Raw genomic sequence first — 22,908 nt, forward strand, 5'->3', positions numbered from 1 at the left:
GCATCTCTAGAGAACCAGAAACTGGAGGACCAGACATCAACTTGCAATGTTGGCCCATCTCATCTCCTTCCACAGGCTCATGAAAATCCTCAGCTGAAGTGTTAACATCAAAGTCCACTGATTCTCTTTCTTCCCCTTCTCAAATTTGCTGATCAAGGAGATCCACATCTATACCATGAAATGCCTGCATCTCGCCCAGATTAGAGCCCCAGTCTGCGTTTAAGACTGAGACTCTCTCTTCATCTCTGTGTGTGTCTGCTGCAACACAGATATGCAGGTATGCAGCCCTGCAGGTCTGCCATGCATACCAATCCTTTCACACAGTCTGCGTTTAAGACTGAGACTCTTTCTTCATCTCTGTGTGTGTCTGCTGCAACACAGATATGCAGGTATGCAGCCCTGCAGCTCTGCCATGCATGCCAATCCTTTCACACAGCAGGGCACGAGAGCAGGGGTGCTATACTTCAGCTCTGGGGATCAGCCTTCGTTGCTGCCTGCTTTGTTTCCCTGCACCTGTCCTGCATGCAGTGACCTGTCCTTGTGTATGTGCACTGATGCAGTCATGAACCTGTCTGTGAACACTGATACAGTCGAGACCCTAACTGTAGGTACTGATGCAGTTGTGACCAGCAGTCTCCTTTTCTGTCTCTCTCTTTCTGCAGATTTGTGACTGCAATCCTGTGTCTCCGCAGGACTGTGCCACTGCAGAACCATGTCACTGCAGTCTTGGTGCAGAAGAAACAGCAGCAGCAGTTTGAGCTGAATCTTCTGATGACCCACTGCAAGAAAAGTGTTGCTTCTGTTTGCACCTGCACGTGCAGAGGCTCTCTCTCTCTCTGTTTTTTTTTGTTCGTAATGGATGTTATATTTATAAAGTACTAAACAACAAAAGAGTTACAAAAGTCATGGCAAAGACGCAGAGGAAATTGCCATATGCCAGGGAAGTAAGTCCTCCTGAGGGAGTAAGTCAGAGTGCCGAATGAGAGCTATCTGCCAATCCAAGAGACCTTTAAGCCTCGCAATATGTCCCGGAACATTAGAGGCTGAATCAAAAAGAAAAGCATTCCGAATGGTCCAATTGTGCCAGCAGCCCCAGTATCTAAGGAAGTGAAACAAGATCGTCATATGCGACTGTGCCGGTGTGGGGAATTTGGGTCGTACAAAAACCCAATCAAAAGGGCTGAGCGAGAAACCAACCACTGCTCGCCAAACCACTGACAAGAGTGACCAGATTGTCCTAGCGAGAGGGCAAGAAATAAATCGATGATGGGTCGATGCCACACTGGTGGTGCAAAAGAAACAATTGCCGTTGGAGATTCAATGCTTGGAAAGGGCTGAAGCAAGAGGAAGACCACTAATCATCACCCTCCAAAGAAAGACCTTGCATTTGAAAGGTGTCTTGTTCAACCAGCCCTCCATCACAGTTGCCTTCCACCATGACTGAGATTTATGCAATCCCCATACAGTATTAGCTTTAGTAACCAGCCATGGATCTTTAATCAGAAGATGATATACCTGGTTAGCTGAGGCCTTTTCCAAATTCAGCCGACCTGCAAGGTCCCAATCCTACCAGGGACAATTCGAAGCAAGGGCAGGAAAGGGTTGTCTGCTCCGGAGCACCAACAAAAGCTGTTCCCATAAATCACGGTATCCACGAGGGATCCTGAAAAGCCTCCTGGCTGTACGAAACAATATCAACACATTGCGACTAGCAAGAGTGGCATCTACAGCTGAAGTCAAGCCCAAATGTGCCATGCGGTTAAATTGTGGTTTGAGCTCATGTTTGCCTTCCCAAGAAAGTAATCGTGAGGCTGCCAACAATTCCAGTTGAAAAGAGGTAGTATCGAAGTGGTCCTCCGCTGGATGCCACCGAGCCTTCTGGAGAACCAATTTCCAGGAACATACCAAATGAGCAAGCAGGGATGAAGAAGGACTAGAAAACCGAGAGTCTGCATTAAGAGCATGCCACCAGGAGCTCCGAATTTGGGTATTACCATGCACAAGCCCGTGATCCTCAAGAAAATAACAGGCTCTCGCTCTCTCTCTCTCTCTCTCATGAAGATAATTGAATTAAGTAGTAAAAAAATTTACATCAGACCATCAGGTCAACATTCTCTCTGTATCTCTTACATTCTATTACATCAGGCCATCACATCAGCATACTCTGTCTCTCTCACTCTCTCTATAACTAATATTTACATGAGGCCTGCAAGTTCACAGAACAACCAGAATAACCTATTACATGAATAGTACTAATAGATCACAAAGAAGGAACAACTGGAGTAGAGCGAACAATCGCCAGCCAGGGAGTAGCAATATCCAGAAGAACCAGGTCCGCTAACATCATAGAGGAGTTTTGCCATAACGCTAGTCCACGTACACGGGCGACATGGCCATGGATGCCTGCTACTGAATCAAAAATAAAGGCATTGCTAGTACGCCATATATGCCACAGGGCTGTCCATCTAAGGAAATGAAATAGACAGGAACAATCTGAACTCAAAGAGGACATGGAGGACATATTTCCCATAATCCACGAACGAACTGATAGGCAGTGCTAAGTCACTGAGGACCACACACGGGGAATGAAATTCCAAATCTATCGCGCAACAAGGCAGGAGACAAAGAGGTGAAGCAATGTCTCATCACACGTAGTGCAGAAAACACAGCACCCAGCAGAGATCTTTCAGGCACGAAGCACTTCTCCCGTTGGAAGGCCCCCAATGAGCAAGCGCCACATGAACACTTGGTGTTATTCCTAGACAGCTCCATCTTTATTCCCTTAGGCGTATTCATCAGTAATTTAGGGTGCCTCGTGGATATATGGACTTTTGGTCGTCCGTACGGGACAGTCTTTAGAGGTTCTTTCCTTTGCCTATGTTACAGCCATTGGATCCTTGGTATGATTGGATGTTTGTGCTTCCTGATGATTTTGAGAAAAGGTCGGGTAATTAGATATATCATCAGATGGTGGAAGCCAAGAGATGGGTTATGGGGAAAGTGAATAGGTTATGGCATCGTAGGGACAGTAAAAAGAAGTGGCGGGAAAGGTTTATCCAGCTTTGGAAGTCTAAGGTCCCGTATCAGGGAAAAGTGTTCTCTCTCTCTCTCTCTCTCTCTCTCTCTCTCTCTCTCTCTCTCTCTCTCTCTCTCTCTCTCTCTCTCTCTCTCTCTCTCTCTCTCTCTCTCTCTCTCTCTCTCTCTCTCTCTCTCTCTCTCTCTCTCTCTCTCTCTCTCTCTCTCTCTCTCTCTCTCTCTGTGCATGCATCTATCTCCCCCTCTATGGAGGCTCTCCGTGCCACTTCTCCTCTATGCAAGCATCCTATACATCTACCTTTAATGTTTAGCCTCTTTCCACCTATACACAGTAAGTGAAGGCAAAACTTCTTTATACCTAAACAGACCTTGAAGTCCCAAAAAACCCTATGACTCTTTCCCCCTCCAAAATTGTTAGTTGGAAAATTCTATAACAGTTGGACCATTGTCCTTATGGCACAACCTCTAGCAAAATGTCATAAACTTTCAAGGCCTCAAAAGTACAATGTTTTGGGTATAGTAGAGGATTAAATTTTCTTTCTATCTTCACCCTAAACTTGGAGTAATGTTGCACAAGCCTAAAATACATAATTTATACATCATGCTAAAATTATCTTTCAGAGATGCTTACCAATGATTTTAGAACTTTAAATATATTGTAGAATCCAATACTCGTCCGGATATCTAGAACACCATGTTCTAAAGACACATAATATATTTCTTCAGAAAACGCTTGCAAAGCATTTTCAAGATTATTCTGTAAAATCAATATTGCATCTTTCAGATCTTAAATCTGTTACAAAATATTATCTTACCCTCCAAACTGAGAAGAACTCTTACTTATTTCAAAGCATGCGTTCAATTTGGCTGCTTTATAAATTATAATATTTAGCACGTTACCTGAAGCACATATAATTGGCCAAATAGTCGAGAGATCTCTGCATGCATCTCATAGTTTTCATTTGATGCTTGAGCTTGAAGAAAAAGCCAAGAGGCAATCCCTAGCAATTCTTGGCATTGGATAGTTCTACCTAAACACAAGCAAATCTGCAAAAAGAACAAGACAAACAAGAGAATAAACGTATGGAATTTTCTGTTTATGACGTGCAAGGCAATCAAAATCAACGTGCTCATAAGCTTTCATTCATTGCACCTACTTGAATAGAGAGTTTTTTAATTGGCAGGTGCATCCTCTTTCTGTCTTTTCTCACATATTACTAGAAAATTGTAAAAATAGCATTTCCATATACCACAATTTTCTCAAACATGCTATAGGTTATAATACAATGCCATAGCTTCTACCTCAATAAGCTACACTGATTCTATGTACATAAATTTGAAAGTTTGACATGATTACACAAAGCCTTCTCCCACATATGAACAATCTATTGGAAGATCTTGTAGAGACAAAAAAAACTCTCTTGCAACTTGTAAAGCTTTGCCTCTTCCAAAAGTGATGCATAAGTTCTTTAGATAGGGCATCAAATATTCACTCCTCATTGAATTAGACAGGGCATCGCATATCTATTCCTCATGGAGTTTTAGAGAAGATTGTAGGATCATTTGTGGTCTAGAAAGTTATCATTACCTTTGCTGCTCAAAAGGAGTTTGGAGCTTGGGACTTGGCTAGGGTTTTGTAGAATTCCAATACCTTGTGCTAGATCCAGGGAGTAGAGGAGACATATACGTTACCCATGGGACGCCCTTCAGCCAAAGAGGTTTGGATGAGGTTAGAGGCACTGAAGGACGAAATCAGGCCATGCAACAATAGGAGATAAAGAAACAGTGAAAGGAGGAAAACTAGAACCGTGTAGATACAAGAATATTTAAGGATGTAACATTATTTCTTTCAAATCATGAGCTGAGAGCAATGGAGACATTTAACTACTTATGGATTTAGTGGACTCCAAGATAGTCCACAAACGAGAGCTCATTTCCAGCATTATATGTTATATTTGGAAAAACGGATGTACTCTATCATGTATTAGTTTTCCACTGCCTCAAAGACTCCCTCACATATTTGGAAATCGATAATTCACATCCTTAGAAATAGATTGGATAGAGTAGTGAGATTTTGAAAGAATGCAAACCAAGATCAAATTCTTTTAGCCATATGGGCTTCTAGCACTTTCTTCTACACTTGTCCTTTCATGACTCGCTATTATAGACCCCCTGATTGAATATTTCATGAGCCCATTGCATGACAAATCCTCTCTTGAGAGTGGACATCTTCAGAAATTCCTTAACCCATAATGCTTTCTTTAATGCCCTTTTCCATCTTGCTTTGATTTTAGTTTCTGTTCCTTGGCTCTCAACTGAGGTGCAACTAATAGGAATGATCTTCTCTTGGAAAGAAAAATGTATTGTTGTTTTTTTAAGTATACTACTACACAATATGTCACAAGTATGACAATTATCAACATGTTAAGGAATTGGGTTAAATGTGTCACTTTGTTAGCTAGAGAAGTTTTTTCTTTTCTAGAAAAAGGTATGCCTAATTATATTGCTTGAAAGAATTTTACAAAGAAGTACATGTGCTTGACAGTCTAATTGAAGCTATCTAAAAGGTTGAAAGCAATAAAATATACAAGCCTCTCTCAAGGCATTCAAGGGCAATGAGGCATGTATCACCACCTAAGGCCCGCTCGTAGCGTGAAAAACAAGCCATGGCCACTCCACATTAGAGTGGAACTGATGATGGAGCTCTTGACAAGCTCAAGATCACCCTAAGTATCAGAGTCAACCCCAACAGGGCAAGCTAATGATCCAAGGGCTCAATCCATACAAGCATGCATGAAAAGTCTTAGGAGGGCTTCCAGGAGTGCAAACCTTGCTTAGGCAAGGAGTGGACACCATCTTGAAGATGGATCTTCACTATATCACTAATTACGCTACCCAAGATGGTTCCAACTATTTCTTGTGGTCTGGCAAGGTGGAGTGTATACTCAACGCCTTTGATCTTTGGGAGCTTGTCTCTTTACCTATTCCCCATCCCTAGGAGGATCCAGCTGATGGGCTTTCTATGGACCATGCTGCCTTATGGGATCAGCTCAATTCTCCAACCAGATCTTTTCTCTTTATGAGTATGCATGACTCTGTTCTTGTGCATGTTCGCAGGTTGAAGACTACGGTGGAAGTATGGAGCAAGCTTGCATCTTTGTATCAGCACAAAATGTTTGCCCACAAGATCTCCCTAGAGAAGAATCTACGAATGCTTAGTCTTGACAACTCTCCTTCTATGTGTGAAAGATGCGGAATCTAGAGCATGGTAAAGGCGGAAGCTATGGAGGATGGAAAATAAAGATACTACTCATGTTGACATGACAATGTAGACAACTATTACACAAGTGAATTAGGTTTCAAGATTGAGACTTGAACTCATAAACACAATCTTGTGTAGGACTGACAATGACACAAACACTTGACAGAAAGAGACAAGTACTATTGCATTACCATCATATGAAAGTGATAGTCAAGTACATCATTATATAGGATTGCTTGGTAGCACACTACATCCACTATGCCTATGGGATCTGTCTCTCTTCCTAGAATGAACTGCATCTCCCTAGCCTAGTTGTTCCATACAAAGGGGCATACATAGGGTATGATTGGCAAATTCTCAACACTATGAAGAAGCACATCACAAAAATGGAGGATATAAGAGGTGAGCTTGCCTCTCTTGGACAAATTCAATGTCTTCTACACCAGCCTTATCACCTCAAGGACCCACGAGAAACTTTTATAGGAGGAGCTTTCACAGCTTGTCTTGGAGTATCACGAGCAACTTAGAGAGGTCATGTCCAATGGTTCTTGCTCCAACAAGGCATTTACAGCAGATACAAGAGGAGGGAAGAAAAAGAAGAAAAAGGAGAAGATCAAGGAGAAGAAGGAAGAGAACAAGAAGGATTCAAAGGAGAAGAAGCCCAAGTGCCCACACTCTAGAAAGAGCACTCATCCCAAGGAGAAGTGGTGGCAGAAGTACCCCCATTTGAAGCCAAAGGAGAAGGATTCGAAGGCTTCTCAAGAGAAGCCTTGGCTCGTGGATAGTGTCGCTTCTTCTCATATGACCTACAAACAAGATTGGCTTTAGGATTTAAGATCCAAAGGGGGCACCGTCACCATTGGTGGCAACTCTACGGTTCTAGTTCGTGGGGTGGAAACCATTCCTCTCTTACCAGACAGACAGTCTTCTTCCACCACAATTCTTTATGTTCCGGAGCTAGGCTTCAACCTCTTATCTGTTTATGGTCTTACCCAAATAGGTAGCCGCGCAGTCTTCACCACCAGAGATGCAATGATTGTGGAGGATGAATCTACGGGAGCGGCTCTTTGGACCGGTACACAAGAAGGTGGGCTTTACACACTCATAACCTTAGCCACGAGGTCTTCCCACGAGCTTGGGCTGCTTTGGTATGCTCATTATGGTCATCTGAACATGGACGCACTTCGACGGGCTTCTCGAAGAAAGATGATGGAGGGCCTTCCTGATTTCCCTCCTATTCACACCCTTTGGACAGGCAGTATCGGCGACCACATCCCTAGGTTGCCACATGGTGGGCTTCTTCCCCGCTTGAGTTGGTTCACACCAACCTTTGCGGCCCTATGGACACAATCTCCCTTGGGAAGGCCAAGTATCTGATGACTGATTGTTGATGACTTCAGTCGTTATGTGTGGCCTTATTTTCTGGAGTACAAGAGCGATGCATACTCCCACTTTTGTGAGTGGAAGGTGTTTGTTGAGACACAAACAACTTCCAAGGTCTAAGATGTACGAGCAAATCACGGCAAAAAGTTTACTTCTAACCTCTTTTCTAAGTTTTGCAAGGATCACAAGATTCAAGTAAAGTACTCCCATCCGAACACACCATTTGAGAATGGTGTGGCAGAGCAAGTAAATCGGACTATGCTGGAGATGGCCCGATCCATGTTGGAGCATAGAGGCCTACCACTTGCCCTTTAGGGTGAGGCCATGGCTACAACGGTTCACATCCGCAACCGATCTCCAACTTCTACTTTGGCGAACATGACCCCCCTACAAGAAGAAGAGGCAGATGAAGCTTGACTGGAAGTCGCGGAAGCTCTTTGTGGGATACAGCATGACCATGAAGGGCTATCAGCTCTATGACCCGTCCACACGGAAGATTGAGGTGAGCTGGGATGTGATCTTCGATGAGGCTTCAATCTCCAACAATCCGGTTGATGGTTCTTGTGCAGGTAATACCTCATCCTCGCTTGACTCTTCCCCACCCTCAATTCCTCTTCTTCCTTCTAGGTTCCCTATTAGCACCCCTCTCTCATCATCGGCTCCTTCCCCTCCTCCTAATCCTCCATCTACCCCTACTTCCCTTCCACCCCTAACGGATGCCCCTTCTTCACCGAGTACTTCCATCCCTTTTTTAGCCTCCTCGCCGAAGTCTTCCAGGGATCCTTCACCATCAAGAGGGGAGCCTTCCTCAAATCACGAGGATGTCCCTTCACTTCAGGAGGGGGAGTCCCTCTCTTCGATAGGTGCATTGCAGATATCAAAGACTTCCTTGTCTCCCTCAGAGCAAGATAAGCCTCTCCACATTCCTTTGTGGTATCAACTGCTTATGCAAGATTCTGGTGTTTCTCACTTTCCTACTACCCCTTTAGGTCCACGCAAATCCACTCGCTTACAGGCTCAGCCGAATAGTTCACTCTATGTGAACTATGTTCTTATGTCACTGATTATTCAGGATAGAGAGCCTACTACAATTGATGCGGCTCTTGCAAGGATGTTTGGCAACAAGCTATGCATGCTAAGCTCGATTGGTGTGAAGTGGGTCTTTAAGACCAAATATCTTGCAAACAGTTCCTTGGACAAGTGTCACAAGACTATGACAACTAGTACCTTTTTGTTGATTTCTTTATTACATATTTTATTTGGTTTTTCTTTTTGGAAAAATCCCTCTTGAAATCTAAACGCCTGAGTTGCATGGCCAGTATGTGAAACAGACAGGAATGTCTAGTAAGTCAAGACTGGACAGTTAAGGTTCAGTATATGTCTGGAAGAGACTGATGGCACTGTAGATTGACAAGCCTGGAAGAGACTTGTGAAAGTGTATATGGACAAGTGTGTTGAAGAACTAGCCTGCAAGAGACTAGTTCAAAGTGAAGATGGACAAATCTGCAAGAGATTAGTCCATGTGGGATCATCAGTGGAAATTCACTTTCAGTTGAGCTACATTACAAATTTGGATGTAGCCATAGTCTGCAAAGATGGTCAGAAGACTAGTGGGATGCAATGGAAGCAACTCCTAAAATTTAGGGAGTTACTATTTTTGGACCTCGAATATGTTCGCATCATTATCTTCGTTTTTGTACGAGGATTAATCCTCTGGTCTGTGCCGAGGTCAAATTTTGAACCGAGGATGAAGAATTTTAGACCGAAAGGTTTAAACACGAAAGTTGTTACATGCATGCCATGTGTCACAATTTGGGCATAAATTCCCAAAAGAGAGAGAAAGAGAGGGCAACACAAAAACGAGTTTCAATGCATAGGGGGCTCATTTTTTGTGAAAGGGAGATGGATTGCTGCAGATGGAGAGCTCTTGAGAGCTGGTCTTCCTTGTCAATGATGCACAGAGGCTTGAGCCTGCTCTCTACTCTCTCTCTCTCTCTCTCTCCCCCTGACAGTATGGTTATGCTGCAGAATCAAGGGCTTTTCTTCTGATTCAGGTACAACTGTGTGGAATATGTTGTTTTTGCATGAGGCAAGAGCCTCCTTTCTCCAGGAACAGGAGCAGTTGTATGCTGTCCCAACAAGGACAGGTGAGGGTGGTAATCTCACCAAGTAAGTGTCTGAAACAGCACTGAATCAGTACTGTTTTTGGACTGTTCAGAGGCTATTTCAAAGCCCAATTGATGCCAGAATCAAGGGGCATTTGGCCCAGATGATGCAAGACAATGCAGGGAGCAGTATGAACTGAAAACAGATTTCAGAACATGTCTGAACCAGTAATTACAGAGGGCTGAATAGTACAGGGAACAGTAAGAGTTGTAGTCGAGTTTCAGAACAGGTCTGAACCAGTAATTACAGCAGAATTGCAGGTCAGAACCAGTGATTACAGCAGAGTTGCAGGTCTGAACCAGTAATTTCAGCAGGCTGAAATGGTCAATTCTGCACTCCAATCAGAAGTTTCAGACTTGGGCAGAGTTTCCCCTCTTGGTCAACTTGTTTTGGGTCAATAATTGTACTGTTATGCATAATTGCCGAGGCAAGAGCCTCTTGAACAGGTACAGGGTTTGCTAATTGCATTCCCAAGCAGATACTTGTGTGGAAAACGCTGTTTTCCTGAGATTTCTTGTGTGAAATCTCACAGGATTCAAAGGGCAAGTGGCCCATAAGGTGCGGGAGCCCGCTGGCTACGCACACAAGTGATTGACAGGTAAAATAGGGCCCAAAACAGGAAATTACAGCCTGCTGTATATTTTTGCAGGTTTTGGGTTTTTGGACATTTTTGGTGTCTATTTGCTCCAGAAGCTTCAAGGAAGCTCCAGGGACACTGTACATGTATTTTGGAGCAATTTAAAGACAAAAACCAGAAAATGCAGCATGCTGAATTTCTTACCAGGCACTTCATTGAGTGTGTTTAGATGTATGGAGGCACCAATTGAGTAGGGATAATGACCAGGTCAAGTTGTACTGCCGTTATGGTGTCGAAATCGGGTTGGAACTGTGTTTCCTTCTCCACTTTGTACAGGGACAGCTTGTAGGCAGGTTATTGTGGGATTATCCCTTTGTTAATGAATAAAGAAATACCGCAAGGGGCGCCTGACTTAGGGGCCAACAGGGTGTCTGTGATGCAACAGGAGCATTCTAGCTTCCTGTATTTCTTCTTGCTTCTGTGTCTTTAAGTTCAGGTAAAGTGGACGACTGTAAATTGGGTGAAAGCATTTATGTATTTTGGTTGTACACTACCGCCCTTTCCAGTGAACAGGCCGGTTACATGGTTCCGTCGCCGGGACCGAATCACTTTTTCCCTAAAGAGTGAGCCAGGGTTTGTTTGGGTGTAAGACACAGAATTGTGCATTATGGCTGATAGAAAGGAAGATACTAGAGAGGAAGCGTCTACATCACAGGAGATCCCTGTTGTTCATGAGGTGGGAGAGTCTTCTAGACCTCCACAGTTTGTTACTCTTGTTATGGTTGAGCCACAAGTTCTTACAGCTTCTTCTATGGATGAAGACAGTTTCAAGACTCAGTTAGTTGTTGCTGTGAGTATGTTTACTCAAGTGATGCAGAATCCAAGGTTTTTGGCATTTTTACAACCTTCCCTTCCTTTACAGCAAGTTGGGCAATCTGCAAAGATTTCGAATCCAGTAGAGGTCCAGGATAAGGGTAAGCATGCTGCAGATTCAGTGGAAACACCAAGGCAGCTTGCGGAGTCAATGGAAACTCCAAGATTGGTTCCGACTGTCCAGGAACAGGTGGTGGAAACGCTGGTTACACAGGCATTGCCAGTTCAGCCTGCCACTTTACAACAGCCAAATGTTGGCTTAAATGGACAAGGAAACAGTTTCAAAGCTTTACCATAGGTTTTCCCACCGACCTCTGTACATCCTGGGTACTTTGGAGGTGGATCTGTATTTCAGAGTATGGCTGGTTATGCACCTGGAACCCAGATTTATGTACCAGGAACAGTGTTTGGGGGTACGCAGGGTTTTATGCCAAAGCCCATGTATGGCAATATAGGCATACAGCCTAGATTTCAGGGAGTTCAGGGCACTTTTGGCATGCCACAGGGCACTTTTGGTATGGCTGGTTATCAAAACCAGCAAGCAAGTATTGTGTCTACAAGCCCTGTAGTCAGCGGTCAGGCAACTTCTATGCCACCTATTACTGTTCCCATGTTGCAGGCATATCCTATGGACCCTTTGATGGCTCATGAGAAGCCAAAGCCATACAAGGAAGGTGGTGCAGCCGTGCAGTTTGACATCTTTCGAGGATTTGAAGATAGGACTAAGGCTCTCTCTTTCTTACAGCAGTTTGATGCCGCATTTGCAGGAGGGAACTTTACAAAGCCTTCTAAGGTTCAGAAAGCTGCCACTTTTCTTAAGGACAATACTAGTCAGTGGTGGAGTACACTGTTGATGCAAGGACAGGCTCCTGCCACTTGGACTTACTTTAAGCAAGTATTTGCTTCTCCTTGGTTGACCAATGAATTTGAGATCGATGTTATGTCAGCTTGGCACAATTTGGATGCATCTAAATGCAAGAATCTGGAAGACTATAACAAGAAGTCTTGGGAGGCTTTGCTTCCAATCACTTCTTACAGGGTTGTGCCATTGACTGAGCAGATAGAGAAATATTGTTGTGGGCTGCCCAAGGAACTCCGGAATTATTGTACAAAGAGAAAGGTCACCGCTTTGACTCAGTTAATTGAGAATGCTACCACAGGAAATGCATTATTGTTGGGACAGTCAAGTGGTTTTGGGGGCAGCATTAAACAGGACAAATCTGAAAAATTTTCAGCAAAGAAGCCATTTGGTAAACAGGTTTATCAGAATTCTCAAAGCACAGGTAAACCTTGGCAGTTCAAGAAGAAACCAGCCAAGTCCTTTGGACAGCAGTCAAAGGACCAGAAGAAACCTTTTGTGCGCAAGTCTCTTGAAGAGAGAAAGGCTTTAATGGCTGAGAGGAAGTGCTCTATCTGTGAGCAGACTAGTCATATTGCGTCTAATTGTCCGAACAAGAATAAGAGATCAGCTAATGATGATAAAGAGGACAGGAAAGGATAAGATTTTTCAGGCAGATCAGTATGTGGAGAGTATGGGGGAAATGTATCAGAAAGTTAAGCATGCCGTTGAAAGGACTCAGGCAAAGCAAAAGAAAGTTGTTGATCATCACCGTCGTGAATTGATATTTTCACTTGGTGATTGGGTACTATTGCGGTTTGAAAAGGCACGCTTAAAGAAGCCGAAAGGCAAGGAAAGTCTTTTCACTAAGCTTAGTATGCGATACTATGGGCCTTTTCAAGTAACAGAGAAGATTAGTGATGTCAGTTATAGGCTGAAATTGCTTGACAATTGGAAGATTCATAATGCTTTCCATGTAAGACTTCTTAGACCTTATGTGGGTGATGTGCCAGAAGATATGCCAGCTTAGGAACAGCCCGAAGTCGAGGAACTTGATGAAATTCTTGTTCCAGAACAGGTATTGGCACACAAGGAAAGGAAAGTGAAAGGCAAGGTTGCTAGAAGGTATTTGGTTAAGTTCAAGAACTATCCAGCTATAGATGCTAAGTGGATGGATGAAGGTGAACTTGCAGAGTCACCTAATGTGTTGGAACTTTACCTTGAAGCATTTCGCTTACAACCTACCTTGACCCTTTGTATCTCTAAGCTGAAATAGATTGTCAAAGTGACAATTGCTCAAGAAAGAAATTATATACAGAAACAGATTTTGTACAGGTTAACACTTATTGTGTCCATATGGTTTTCTAGTACTAAAGAAGTAAGTATTGCTTGCAAGAATACAGTTTTTACTTCTATTGAATTGAATGCATGTTGTAACAATGGTTACTCCATCAGGCATGTATTCTGTGAATTGACTCAGTGGGGATATCATTTTGATGTACGGGCCACTAGATCTCTAGTCAGGGTGATGTGGAGTCATCAGATGAGAATCTACCACTATGGGAATATCATTGTGGTGTACCGGCCACTATATCTGGAAACAGTGATGTGGAGTCACATGATGATAGTCTGCCATGTTTCACAGTTAGAACATACATGTGTTAACAGTGTGTTCAATACACAATGTTGACTGATAGCATGTATGTGTTGTACATGTGCTGCCAAGTGTAAGTTCACTGGGATAGCTGATAGCATGTATGACATTCATGCAAACGAGGATGTTTGCGATTTCGAGAGGGAGGTATGTCAAAAAACTGTGACAACTAGTACCTTTTTGTTGATTTCTTTATTACATATTTTATTTGGTTTTTCTTTTTGGAACAATCCCTCTTGAAATCTAAACGCCTGAGTTGCATGGCCAGTATGTGAAATAGACAGGAATGTCTAGTGAGTCAAGACTGGACAGTTAAGGTCCAGTATAAGTCTGGAAGAGACTGATGGCACTGTAGATTGACAAGCCTGGAAGAGACTTGTGAAAGTGTATATGGACAAGTGTGTTGAAGAACTAGCCTGCAAGAGACTAGTTCAAAGTAAAGATGGACAAATCTGCAAGAGATTAGTCCATGTGGGGATATCAATGGAAATTCACTTTCAGTTGAGCTACATTACAAATTTGGATGTAGCCATAGTCTGCAAAGATGGTCAGAAGACTAGTGGGATGCAATGGAAGCAACTCCTAAAATTTAGGGAGTTACTATTTTTGGACCTCAGAATCTGTTCGCGTCCTTATCTTCGTTTTTGTACAAGGATTAATCCCCTGGTCTGTGCCGAGGTCAAATTTTGAACCGAGGATGAAGAATTTTAGACCGAAAGGTTTAAACAGGAAAGTTGTTACATGCATGCCATGTGTCACAATTTGGGCATAAATTCCCAAAAGAGAGAGAGAGGGCAGCACAAAAACGAGTTTCAATGCATGGGGGGCTCATTTTTTGTGAAAGGGAGATGGATTGCTGCAGATGGAGAGCCCTTGAGAGCTGGTCTTCCTTGTCAATGATGCACAGAGGCTTGAGCCTGCTCTCTACTCTCTCTCTCTCTCCCTGACAGTATGGTTATGCTGCAAAATCAAGGGCTTTTCTTCTGATTCAGGTACAACTGTGTGGAATATGTTGTTTTTGCATGAGGCAAGAGCCTCTTTTCTCCAGGAACAGGAGCAGTTGTATGCTGTCCCAGCAGGGACAGGTGAGGGTGGTAATCTCACCAAGTAAGTGTCTGAAACAGCACTGAATCAGTACTGTTTTTGGACTATTAAGAGGCTATTTCAGAACCCAATTGATGCCAGAATGAAGGGGCATTTGGCCCGAATGATGCAGGACAGTGCAGGGAGCAGTATGAACTGAAAACAGGTTTCAAAACAGGTCTGAACCAGTAATTACAGAGGGCTGAATAGTACAAGGAACAGTAAGAGTTGTAGTCGGGTTTCGAAACAGGTCTGAACCAGTAATTACAGCAGAATTGCAGGTCTGAACCAGTAATTACAGTAGAATTGCAAGTCAGAACCAGTGATTACAACAGAGTTGCAGGTCTGAACCAGTAATTTCAGCAGGCTGAAATGGTCAATTCTGCACTCCAATCAAAAGTTTCAGACTTGGGCAGAGGTTTCCCTCTTAGTCAACTTGTTTTGGGTCAATAATTGTACTGTTATGCATAATTGCCGAGGCAAGAGCCTCTTGAACAGGTACAGGGTTTGCTAATTGCATTCCCAAGCAGATACTTGTGTGGAAAACACTGTTTTCCTGAGATTTCTCGTGTGAAATCTCGCAGGATTCAAAGGGCAAGTGGCCCATAAGATGCGGGAGCCCGACTAGCTATGCACACAAGTAATTGGCAGGTAAAACAGGGCCCAAAACAGGAAATTACAGCCTGCTATATATTTTTGCAGGTTTTGGGTTTTTGGACATTTTTGGTGTCTATTTGCTCCAGAAGCTTCAAGGAAGCTCCAAGGACACTGTACATGTATTTTGGAGCAGTTTAAAGACAAAAACCAGAAAATGCAGCATGCTGAATTTCTTACCAGGCACTTCATTGAGTGTGTTTAGGTGTATGGAGGCACCAATTGAGTAGGGATAATGACCAAGTCAAGTTGTACTGCCGTTATGGTGTCGAAATCGGGTTGGAACTGTGTTTCCTTCTCCACTTTGTACAGGGACAGCTTGTAGGCAGGTTATTGTGGGATTATCCCTTTGTTAATGAATAAAGAAATACTGCAAGGGGCGCCTGACTAGGGGCCAACAGGGTGTCTGTGATGCAATAGGAGCATTCTAGCTTCCTGTATTTCTTCTTGCGGACGACTGTCAATTGGGTGAAAGCATTTATGTATTTTGGTTGTACACTACCGCCCTTTACAATGAACAGGCCAGTTACAACAAGCACAAAGCTAGGCTTGTTGCCAAGGGTTTGCACAAAGTGCAAGATTAGACTATTTTGAGACTTTCGTACCTACGACTCAAATGTCCACTATTCAGGCTATCTTGGCTATCGCTGCCCATAATCATTGTCATGTTCACCAAATGGACGTCAAGTCCACTCCCAGGGCTTGGTACCAGAGGATTTATTGATTCTCCTTACAAAGTGGCTTCCATCGATAGGCACATGACCCCAACCTTTACTACCAAGTTGAGGGTGATAGCTATGTTCTGATTATTTTGTTTGTGGATGATCTTATCATCACTGGGAGCTCTACACAACAGGTTGATCAAACTCAAGATTTTGAGACAGAAGTTTGACATGACATATCTTGAGATCCTTCACTTCTTCCTTGGATTGGAGATCTATCAAATGGCACGAGGCATTTTTATTTCCCAACACATGTACATATCCAAGCTTCTTTTGGAGTTTGATTTGGCCAAATGTCGACCTCTTTCTTGCCCTATGGACCTCAAGTCCAAGCTTGTGGCAGCAAGCGATCCCCTCCCTGATGCTACCCATTACAGGTGCCTTGTTGGCTCTTTGATCTGGCTTATTTATACTCGGTTGGACATCTCTTTTGTGGTGGCTTTGCTGTCCTCTTTTATGAAAACTCCTACCCAGGATCACTGGAGAGCGGCTTTGCGTGTTCTTTGGTATTTACACGGAACTCGATCCTATAGGATCATGTATGGAGAGGGGGTTACTATTTCTAGATGGGGTGACTCTGAATGGGCAGGTGATGTGGATTCCAAACGGTCCATTACAAGTTATGTTTTCTCCCTTGGATATTAGGAGCTAACTCTTGGAGCAGTAAGAAGCATCCTACTGTGGCTCTTTCTTCTATAGAGGCCGAGTATTGTGCCCTTTGTTCTACTGCCATAGAGGCAGTTTGGCTCCGTTGTATGATGGCAGAGATTGGCTTTCCTCAGACAGGACCCACAGAGTTGTGCGTGGACGACCGAAATACCCTTGATGTGGCGAAGAACCCAATGTTTCATGCTCGCACGAAGCACATTGAGGTTCAATATCAATATGTTTAGGAGCAGATCGTGGATTTTGAGTTAGCGGTGGCCTATTATCCCACGGAGGACAATGCTATAGATCTCTTCATGAAGTCTTTGCCTCAAGCTTCTATGCTTCATCACATGAGGTTGTTGGGTCTTCAAACACTCCTAGAATCTGAGAGGGAATTTTAGTATGCCTGCTTTGGTCATGTCAATTTGTCATCTCCTAGTTGTGAGCTCCTGTCAAAGTCTAATGGAGACATGAGAACTCTGCCATTTTAGTGTGCATTTCTCCCATTTTTAGGCACATTTCTTGTGCATTTCCCTAGTCTATGAGAAGGTTTCCACCTCCGGTCAGTGTCAAACTGCTCCACAACTGCTAGTTATTTTTGTCATCATTTTCCCCATTTTTTCCAGCAAATGACAGTCATTATTATGCATTTACTGCAGTCCACCAGATTTAGGGCCTCCTGCAGTAGTCGTCCAGATTTGGAGGGTGTTGGCTATTTATAGCCACCTCATTGATCACTCTCTCACTTCTGCACATTATCTTCAGCACACTCCTCTCCGACACTCTCCGTCATTGGTGCTGCCTTCATCATCTCAGCCTCACCTGGTGCCTCACTAATGCTCCGGGCTGCGTGCAGGGACTGATCAGTCGTCATCATTGTATTCAGCATTCTTCTTTAGTCAGTGTTCTCTCTCTCTCTCTCTTTTCGTTAAAAGGTAATTGTATTAATTACGAAAAAAAGTACCAAGTTTACTTGATTACAAGATACATGATGACACTAAGCCATCATGTGAAAAGCTTCAAGTACTAAGAGTTACAAAGTCATGGCAAAGACGCAGAGGAAATTGCCATATGCCAGGGACGTAAGTCCTCCCTAGAGAGCATGTCAGAATGCTGGAGAAGATCTAGTTGCCAATACAAGAGACCCTTAAGCCTAGCAATATGCCGCTGAACATTATAGGCGGAATCAAAAAGAAAAGCATTCCGAATGGTCCAGTTATGCCAACAGCCCCAATATCGAAGAAAGTGAAACAGGAGCTTCATATGTGGCTGTGCCGGAGTGGGGTATTTGGGCTGCACAAAAACCCAATCAAAGGGGCGTAGCGAGAAACCAACCACCGCTCGCCAAACGGCTGACAAGAATGACCAGATTTTCTTAGCGATGGGGCAAGAAACAAATCGGTGACGGGCGGATTCCACACTAGTGGTGAAAGAAACAGTTGCCGTTGGAGATTCGTCGCTTGGAAAGAGCTGAAGCAAGCGAAAGACCACATAATCACCCTCCAAAGAAAGACCTTATATTTGAAGGGTGTCTTGTTCAACCAGCCCTCCATCACAGTTGCCCTCCACCATGACCGGGATTTACGCAATCCCCATAGAGTATTCGCTTTTGTAACCAGCCATTGATGATCTTTAATCAAAAGATGATAGACCTGGTTAGCGGAAGCTTTGCCTAAATTCAGCCGGCCTTCTGATTTTGTGAGCATAAACTGATCAAACTCATAGCAAACAACAACATAATGCATAATCATCCCATGGGAACCCAATCCTGCCAGGGATGATCCGAAGCAAGGGCAGGAAAGGGTTGTCTGCTCTGAAGCACCATCAGAAGCTGTTCCCATAAATGCCTATATCCACGAGGGATCTTGAAAAGCCTCCTAGCTGTACGAAATGATATTAGCACATTGTGACTAGCAAGGGTGGCATCCGTGACTGAAGTTAAGCCCAAACGTGCCATCCGGTTGAATTGTGGTCAAAGCTCATGTTTACCTTCCCATGAAAGTAACCGCGAGACTGCCAGCACTTCCAATTGAAAAGAATTAGTAGCTAAGCGAACCTCCGCTAGATGCCACTGAGCCTTCCGGAGGACCAGTTTCCAGGAACATACCAAATGGGTAAGCAACGATGAAGAAGAACTGGAAAACCGTGAGTCAACATTAAGAACATGCCACCAAGAACTCCGGATTTGGGTATTGCCACGCAGAAGCCCATGATCCTCAAGGAAATAACGGGCTATAACGACCCACAAATGATGATCGGAGCACATGGCACGGAAAAGAAACCAACGGAGTGCCAGCATGTGACACCCATGCGTTTGGGGGTGCAGGCATGCGACCAAGAAATCCAAGAAATACCTGCATGCAAGGAATCCTTTTTCCATATCATGAAACGAATAGACTAAGTAAGAGCATTCAGAGTCGTAGTAGTCCAGGGCAGCAATGGCAAGAAATATGTGAGCATTGGCAACATAATTGTCTGGGCCACTTTGAGGCGAACATGGAAGGGCCAGGCCTGAGACTTCCAATACCGAAACTTAGCCACCAGTTTCTAAGAAATCCACTGCAGAAGCTCCTTTGGGGAAACATCAACACCCAAAGAATACCCAAGATGCCTGACAATGGAGCCGCGAGGAACAACCATACCGTGCCAATCCAATGATTGCAAATCCGACTCCGTGCAGCTAAGAATGGCTGATTTCAATGCATTGATGCGAAGGCCGGACGCCTGACCAAAGAGAGCCCAAACATCCAATGCTTTGCGAAGGTTATCCTTGTCCGCACGCAAAATCATAAAGCTGTCATCAGCCAAGGATTGACTAATGAAGTGCTGTCCAGAAGGAAGCGACCATCCAGCCAACTGAGTAGAAGCTGCCATATGAGATAACATCGAAAGAACTGGATGAGTCGCAAGGGCAAACAAGAGAGGGCTCAAAGGGCACCCCTGTCTGACAGAGCGGGCAAGGACAAATGGCTCAGTAACGCCTCCATTCAGCATGACTCGCGAAGACGCCGCAGCACTGATGGTGTAGATCAGACGAGACATTCGAGCGCCAAAGCCCATAACAGACATAAGTTCAACAACGAAAGACCAGTCCAGATAGTCAAAATCCTTTTCCAGGTCCAATTGAATCAGTACGACCTCCTGATTAGAATGCCTTGCATAATCAATTGCCAGTTGTGCATTTAATACATTGTGCAGAATGTTTCGGCCCTTAATGAAACCATATTGGAGAGGGTGCACAATGGCAGGGAGATGCTTATGGAGTCGATTCGCCATTACTTTGGAAAAGATTTTATACATAGAACCCATCAAAGAAATTGGGCGCCAATGTTTCAACGTAGACGGCGAAGGAACCTTTGGAAGCAGTTTGATAAGTCCTTCTTTCCATGAGGAAGGCATGATCCCCTTTTCCCACACCTGCTGAAACAAAGCCTTCAATGGTTTCGCCAGTTGGGTAGCAAAAGCCTCAAAGAACTCATTGGTGAGACCATCCCAACCAGGGCTTTTATCCTTGGGCAGGTGTAATAAAACGTCCATAACCTCCACCTCACAAATATCTGACTCCATAGTAGCTTGCATGTCCTGCGGAACCTGATTGCGGACCAGGTCATAAAAAACCGAACGGGCCTGAGTAGTTTGGGCTAAAGGTGGAGAAGTGGAACCAAGAAGGTCAAGGAAATAATTCCTACACATATGCACAATAGTCTGCGGATCAAGGACCAGGTGGCCTTCTGCATCTTAGAGTCTGGTCATATTCTCTCGAGCAGGAGAGGCATGGAGAGCTCGAAAGAATTTATGAGTCTAACACGCACTATCTTGCAAAGTCTCCGTCAGATGTTGCAATTTGGCCTGCTGATACAATTTCAACTGAAACTCTTTAATAAGATCAGCCACCCGCATTGCCAGTGCTAGCAGAAATGCATCATCTAGAGTGTCCACCACCAGAGAACGAACCAAAGCCAGCAGGTCCTCCGCTGCTTGTCAACGCCGCCGACAAAGAGAGGCATGATGGATCCCATACTGCCGAGCAACCCGCTACACATTAGAGAGCAATCGTTCAAATGAAGCAATGCCCTGAGAGGAGAAGTCCAATAAGAATCTATCAATTAATTGCTGCATATAGCCCTAAAAGATTGCATGCTTCAAATAAGACGAGTTGAAACGCAAAGGGAGTCTCTCCAGAAATTGCTTAAAAGGTGCAATGGGTTGTGCAAGCAGCTCAAGCTACAAAGGGAAATGGTCCGACAAGGCATATTGCTGCAACACTTTCATTTCAAGCATCTCAGGAAGGAAATCATCATTCTACATAATGTATATATGGTCCAACCGCGACCATGTTGTTGCATACTGGGCAAAATGGAAAGTAAACCCTGTAGAAGACGGGTGTAGCCAGGACCAGAGATCTTGCTTAAGAACATCAACAGCCAACTCATGCCACATACGACTTTCCGGCGCGTCCATTACCGAATGCTCCAATAGTCTCTCCAGAAATTGCTTAAAAGGTGCAATGGGTTGTGCAAGCAGCTCAAGCTACGGAGGGAAATGGTCCGACAAGGCATATTGCTGCAACACTTTCATTTCAAGCATCTCAGGAAGGAAATCATCATTCTGCATTATGTATATACGGTCCAACCGCGACCATGTTGTTGCATACTGGTTAGAATGGAAAGTAAACCCTGTAGAAGACGGGTGTAGCCAGGACCAGAGATCTTGCTTAAGAACAACAACAGCCAACTCATGCCACATATGACTTTCCGGCGCGTCCATTACCGAATGCTCCGATGTGGACTGGGAAGAATCAACACACATATTGAAATCCCCCGTCAAGAAGCCCCGTTTGCCAAGTGACAAGGAAGTCTGCAAAGTATGCCAAAGCTCCCGGCGAGATAAAGGATCATTCGGAGCATAGAGGCCAAGTAACCATAAGATCTCCCCTTTGAATAAAATTTCAATCACCAGAAAGCGGCCATGTACATCATTTTTAATAAGAACAGGCTGATATTTTTCATGTGCAATCATGAGCACACCCAAATAATGCATGGCCTGTGTCCCTGCATAGAACAAACGAAAGCCATGGCAATCCACAACTTTTCCGGCTTCTCCGTGACTCTTGTGCTCAACAGCACACAAGACATCCCACTGATTCTCATGCAATACAATCCACATGACATGTTGCTTGTGGCGAGAATAAATTCCTCGCACATTCCACGTGGCTATTTTCATGTGTATTCAAAACAAAATCAAGTAGGAGGCACAGCTTGCCTCGATTTGACTTTTTCTACGAGAATGTCCAGGACTCCCTCATCCAAGAAATCCGCCAACACGGCAAAAGAGTTCCGACGACCAGATTTGGAGGTAGACGGCATATCTGCTCGCTTGGGGATAGAACGGAGATAACGACGATCCCACGGGGTAATGACGTTGCCTCTGGTACCAAAAGCCAACTTAGCAAGTGGACCCTTTGAATGATCCGAATACACTCTCCTAGTGGGCTGAGGACAAGGGGCAGAGGAAACCATAGCAGGAGCAGAGTGCTTTGAAGACAACATTTCTTTCTTGCGCATATAGGTACACATGGAATCTTGTGAGGCAGTAGGCACAGTATTCTCCATGCCAGCAACAACCCTGTTGCCTTTTTTTGTGCGTACTTCAACCCAGTCATCAATGCCATGGGAATCCAAACCCGAAACCTGTTGTTTACCTTTAGCCAAAACTTTAGGTGGGTGGATACCATCCTGCGACGGAGCATCACACACCATATTTTCCATGGGCGGCGCAATATGCCCAGCATCTGAAGTGTGTTGCTGCTCTGGGCATTCGGCTATAAAATGCCCCAATTGTCCACACGAGAAGCAATATTCTGCAAAATTGCTCCATTTCAAACGAAAGTGTAAAGGATGCATGCCAGAGCAATTGAGACGTAACCAAGCAGGCCTTTTCCTTGCAGTGTCCCATAACATACACAACCGGTTGCGATTCACGGCCCTTAGACTTGGAGGGACTAGAACAGTG

At 44.1% G+C, this 22,908-nt stretch overlaps 1 protein-coding gene across 9 annotated transcripts in view; it reads right to left on the reverse strand.

The window, feature by feature from the left end:
* The window catches only part of LOC148032051 (uncharacterized), a 63,961-nt gene that overhangs the window by 11,176 nt on the left and 29,877 nt on the right, over positions 1-22,908 (reverse strand). For 6 of the 9 annotated variants that reach the window (XM_087684033.1, XM_087684031.1, XM_087684032.1 and 3 more), the window contains 2 exons: positions 3,937-4,083; positions 3,668-3,793 (listed from right to left, as the gene is read on the reverse strand). In XM_087684033.1, the coding sequence (XP_087540159.1) occupies positions 3,668-3,793; positions 3,937-4,083 (273 nt within the window). The remainder of the gene's footprint in view (positions 1-3,667; positions 3,794-3,936; positions 4,084-22,908) is intronic. The other 3 variants (XM_087684038.1, XM_087684034.1, XM_087684030.1) reach the window with 1 other exon arrangement.

This window comes from Lygodium microphyllum, chromosome 8 (genome assembly GCF_053477565.2).
Source record: "Lygodium microphyllum isolate KBCC chromosome 8, Lygodium_microphyllum_v1.1.10, whole genome shotgun sequence".
Classification (NCBI taxonomy): Eukaryota; Viridiplantae; Streptophyta; class Polypodiopsida; order Schizaeales; family Lygodiaceae; genus Lygodium; species Lygodium microphyllum.